General features: G+C 38.6%; 1 protein-coding gene across 2 annotated transcripts in view; it reads right to left on the bottom strand.

Moving 5' to 3' along the window:
* LOC135560022 (adhesion G protein-coupled receptor E1-like) overlaps positions 1-3,871 on the bottom strand; it is a 32,213-nt gene extending 28,342 nt beyond the window's left edge. The window contains exon 1 of one of the 2 annotated variants that reach the window (XM_065001013.1): positions 3,561-3,871. In XM_065001013.1, the coding sequence (XP_064857085.1) occupies positions 3,561-3,591 (31 nt within the window). In that variant the 5' untranslated portion in view covers positions 3,592-3,871. The remainder of the gene's footprint in view (positions 1-3,560) is intronic. The other variant, XM_065001012.1, reaches the window with a different exon arrangement.
* Between the last annotated feature and the right edge of the window lie 1,129 nt (positions 3,872-5,000).

Below are 5,000 nucleotides of genomic sequence, written 5' to 3'. Positions count from 1 at the left end.
TCCATAACATAAGTACTACATATATAACATCCATAACATAAGTACCTGAACATAGAACTACATCCATAACACAACTACCTGAACATAGTACTACATCCATAACATCCATAACACAACTAACTGAACATAGTACTACATCCATAACATAACTACCTGAACATAGTACTACATCCATAACATCCATAACACAACTAACTGAACATAGTACTACATCCATAACATAACTACCTGAACATAGTACTACATCCATAACATCCATAACATAACTACCTGAACATAGAACTACATCCATAACATCCATAACACAACTACCTGAACATAGTACTACATCCCATAACACAACTACCTGAAAATAGTACTAAAACTGTCTATACACACTAAAACTGTCTATAAACACTATAACTGTCTATACACACTAAAACTGTCTATACACACTAAAACTGTCTATAAACACTAAAACTGTCTATACACACTAAAACTGTCTATAAACACTAAAACTGTCTACACACACTAAAACTGTCTATACACACTAAAACTGTCTATAAACACTAAAACTGTCTATACAATACCAAAACCGTCTATACACACTAAAACTGTCTATAAACACTATAACCGTTCATACACACCAAACCGTCTATACACACTAAAACTGTCTATAAACACCAAAACCGTCTATACACACTAAAACCGTCTATACACACTAAAACTGTCTATAAACACTATAACTGTCTATACACACTAAAACTGTCTATACACACTAAAACTGTCTATACACACTAAAACTGTCTATACACACTAAACCTGTCTATAAACACTAAAACTGTCTATAAACACTTAACCTGTCTATACACACTAAAACTGTCTATACACACTAAACCTGTCTACAAACACTAAAACTGTCTATAAACACTTAACCTGTCTATACAGTGTATTCGGAAAGTATTCAGACCTCTTGACATTTTCTATATTTTGTTACATTACAGCCTTATTCTACAGTGTTTTTTTTTTTAATTCTCTCATCAATTAACCCACAATACCCCATTATGACAAAGCAAAAAACAGGTCTCTAGAATGTTATAGCATTTATTTTCATCAAAAATATATATATCACATTATCATAAGATTTTAGACCTTTACTCAGTAATGTCTTCAAGCACCTTTTGGTAGTGATTACAGCCTTGAGTCTTCTGCATGACGCTGCAAAGCTTAGCACACCTGTATTTGGGAGTTTCTCCCATTCTTCTCTGCAGATCCTCTCAAGCTCTTTCAGGTTGGATGGGAAGCGTGCTGCACAGCTGTTTTCAGTTCTCTCCAGAGATGTTCGATCGAGTTCAAGTCCAGTCTCTGACTGGGCCACCTAAGGACATTCAGAGGCTTGTTCAAGCCACTCCTGCATCTTGGCTGTGTGATTTAAAGCATGTCCTGTTGAAGCAGGAATCTTTGCCCCAGTCTGAGATCAACTCTGGAGCAGGGTTTTCATCAAGGATCTATCTGTACTTTTCCATTCATCTTTTCCTCGATCCTGACTCTCCCAGTCCCTGCCACTGAACAACATCCCCACAGCATGATGCTGCCCCACCATGCTTCACCTTAGGATGGTGCCAGGTTTCCTCCAGATGATGCTTGGCATTCAGTCAAAGAGTCCAAGCTATTTCACCAGTCCAGAGAGAATCTTGTTCCTCAATATGGGGCGGCAGGGCAGCCTAGTGCTTAGGAAACTTGTAACAACCAAATCCCCGAGCTGAAGCAAGTCTGTTGTTCTGCTTATGGGGTATTGTAAGAATTTGTTTTAGACTTGCCTAGTTAAATAAAGGTAAAAATACATATATATATTGACAAGGGGAAACAAATTATGGCTCCATTCAATTTTATAGATAGGTCCTGTAACAAAACAAATGATGGAAAAAGTCAAAGGGTCTGAATACTTCTTCCGAATGCACTCACAGTATACACACTAAAATACACTAGCACATGTAGACAGGTGTGTGTCTTTCAAATCATGTCCAATCAATTGCATTTACCACAGGTGGACTCCAATCAAGTTGTAGAAACACCTCAAGGATGATCAATGGAAACAGGATGCACCTGAGCTCAATTTCGAGTCCTCATAGCAAAGGGTCTGAATACTTATTTAAATAAGGTATTTCTGTGTTTCACTTTTTAATGCATTTTGCAAAACAACAACCTTTAAGCCTTGTCGTTATGGGGTATTGTGTAGATTGACAAGGGGGAACAAATTATTCATTCAATTTTATAGATAGGCTGTAACAAACAAATGATGGAAAAAGTCAAGGGTCTGAATACTTTCGAATGCACTCACAGTATACACACTAAAATACACACTACACAATATACACACTACAGTATAAACACTATCTAAACACACTAAAACTGTCTATACACACTAAAACTGTCAAGAAACTATACTGAACAAAAATATAAATGCAACATGTAAAGTGTTGGTCCCAAGTTCTCATGAATAAATAAAATATCAAAGAAATGTCTGTCAAATTTTTCACAAATTTGTTTCCATCCCTGTTAGTGAACGTCCTCCTTTGCCCGATAATCTATCTACCTGACAGGTGTGGCATGTTAAGAAGCTGATTAAACAGCATGATCATTACACAGGTGCACCTTGTGCAGGTGACAATAAAATGCCACTTAAAAATGTCCACTTTTGTCACACAACAATGCCACAGATTTCTCCAAGTTTTGAGGGAGTGCGTAATTGGCATGCTGACTTGAGGAATGTCCACCAGAGCTGTTGCCAGAGAATTGAATCTTCATTTCTCTACTATGTTTCCAACATAGTTCATAGAATTTGTCAGTACGCCCAACAAGCCTAACAACCGTGCCAGACTACATGTACAGACGTCACAGGGAGTGGTTTGCTGATGTCAACATTGTGAACACAGTGCCCCATGGTGGCGGTGGGTTATGTTGTAATTATTATATTCTGGATGACTTAACGCAATTGCATTTTATTGTTGGCCACTTGAATACACAGAGGTACATTGATGAGATCCTGAAGCCTATTGTCGTGCCATTCATCCGCCGCCATCACCTCCTGTTTCAGAATGATGATGCACTGCCCCATGTTGCAAGGAACTATACTGAAAACTATACTGTCCCTGTTGTTCCATGGCCTGCATACTCACCAGGCATGTCACTCATTGAGCATGTTTGGGATGCTCTGGATCGTGTTTGTTCAGTATATAATTGTAGATATTCTTGTAGTTTATACATGTCTTAGATAGGGTTGTAACAGTCATTCTATATCCATGGTTGGTAAATGGTTGGTTCATGGTTGGTAAATGGTTGGAATATTCTGTAGCCATTCAACTATAACTGACAACGATTTATGAAATACCACCTTTCTATTTATTTGTCACACACACACACACACACACACACACACACCACACACACACACACACACACACACACACACACACACACACACACACACATACACACACACACACACACACACACACACACACACACACACACACACACACAGACATTCAAGTTCCAAAGATATACAAGGTTATACTCACCCAGAACAAGTAGAAGAGTTCTGGACCCCATCTCAGAGACAGACTGGTATTATGACAACTAGTAGGATCCTAATAAAACTAGTCCCACAAGAAGAATCAGTCTGAGATTAAATCTGTTTTACAGTTGAGTTCAGATTGAAGAAAACCCCAGTTTAACAAGGTTTTTATTCTGTATGATCAGTGGTGATAACATGAACAGAAGAAAAATAAATAAAATATTCCCGCTCTTTTGGTGAGACAACTCTCAGTGTGAGCCACACGGAGATAGAAAACAACTATTTTGCTCTCCTCTCCTCTACCTCTTTCTGTTAGAGAACGCCTCTTCTCTCTCTTGTTCACAATCTTCCTCATTCTCTCTGTTTCACCCTTCTCTCGCTCTCTCCTTGTTCTCTTTTTCTGTGTCACCTCTTCTTCTCTCCTTCCCCCTCTCTCAGTTTTTCACCTTATCTCTCTCTCTCTCTCTCTCTCTCTCTCTCTCTCTCTCTCTCTCTCTCTCTCTCTCTCTCTCTATCCTTTCAATTCAATTTTTCAATTCAAGGGCTTTATTGGCATAGAAACATGTGTTAACGTACCAAGCAAGTGAGAGTAGACAACATAAAGTGAAATAAGAAGTAGAAAAACAACAGAATTAACAGTAAACATTACATACCAAGTTTCAAAACCATTAAAGGCATTCTAAATATATATATATATATACGTACCTTTAATGATTAGTTTAGAGTAAATGAATAAGCATAAATATGGAGTTGTAGGCCCACCAATGATGTTTGTTCTTCACTGGTTGCCCTTTTCACCGTGTAGCAGTCCTAAATATTGCTGCTGTGATGGCACTGTGGAATTCCTATTTTTAAAATAAAGTTTTCAAAATTGGATTTAACTTTGGTCTTGCAGCGGATCTGTGTAATCTGGAAATATGTCTCTAATATGGTCATACATTGGGCAAGAGGATTAGGAAGTGCAGCTCAGTTTCCACACTATGTTTGTGGGCAGTGAGCACATAGCCTGTCTTCTCTTGAGCCATGTCTGCCTAAGTGAGTATGCCTCATCCAGCAGGCCTTACTGCTGCTGAGTCTAGCCCATAGTCAAGCTTTCCTTAATTTTTGATTAGTCACCAATTGGTCAGGTATTCTGCCGCTGTGTACTCTCTATGTGAGTAATACAAAAAACAGTTGCTCTGTTTTTTGTCATTAGCACCTCCAATGTTAAGTAATTATCTTTTTGTTTTCTCATGATTGGTTGGAATTCCCTGGTGTACCAGCGCGTCACGCCAGGGCTCTGGCCAGGGTGTGTTTGTCTTCATCAGGCTGAAACCCAGTTCCAAGCTTGCTTAGGACTCTTCTCCAGAGTTCATCTCTGTGGTGATGAAGCATTTGTTATGGAAGGTTTGTGCAGATAACTTGTACAGGTGGTTGTAGATTTCTTGACTCTTTTCTGGATTTT

This window comes from Oncorhynchus nerka, linkage group LG15 (genome assembly GCF_034236695.1).
Source record: "Oncorhynchus nerka isolate Pitt River linkage group LG15, Oner_Uvic_2.0, whole genome shotgun sequence".
Lineage (NCBI taxonomy): Eukaryota > Metazoa > Chordata > Actinopteri > Salmoniformes > Salmonidae > Oncorhynchus > Oncorhynchus nerka.
This window is presented reverse-complemented; position numbering and strand designations above follow the sequence as displayed.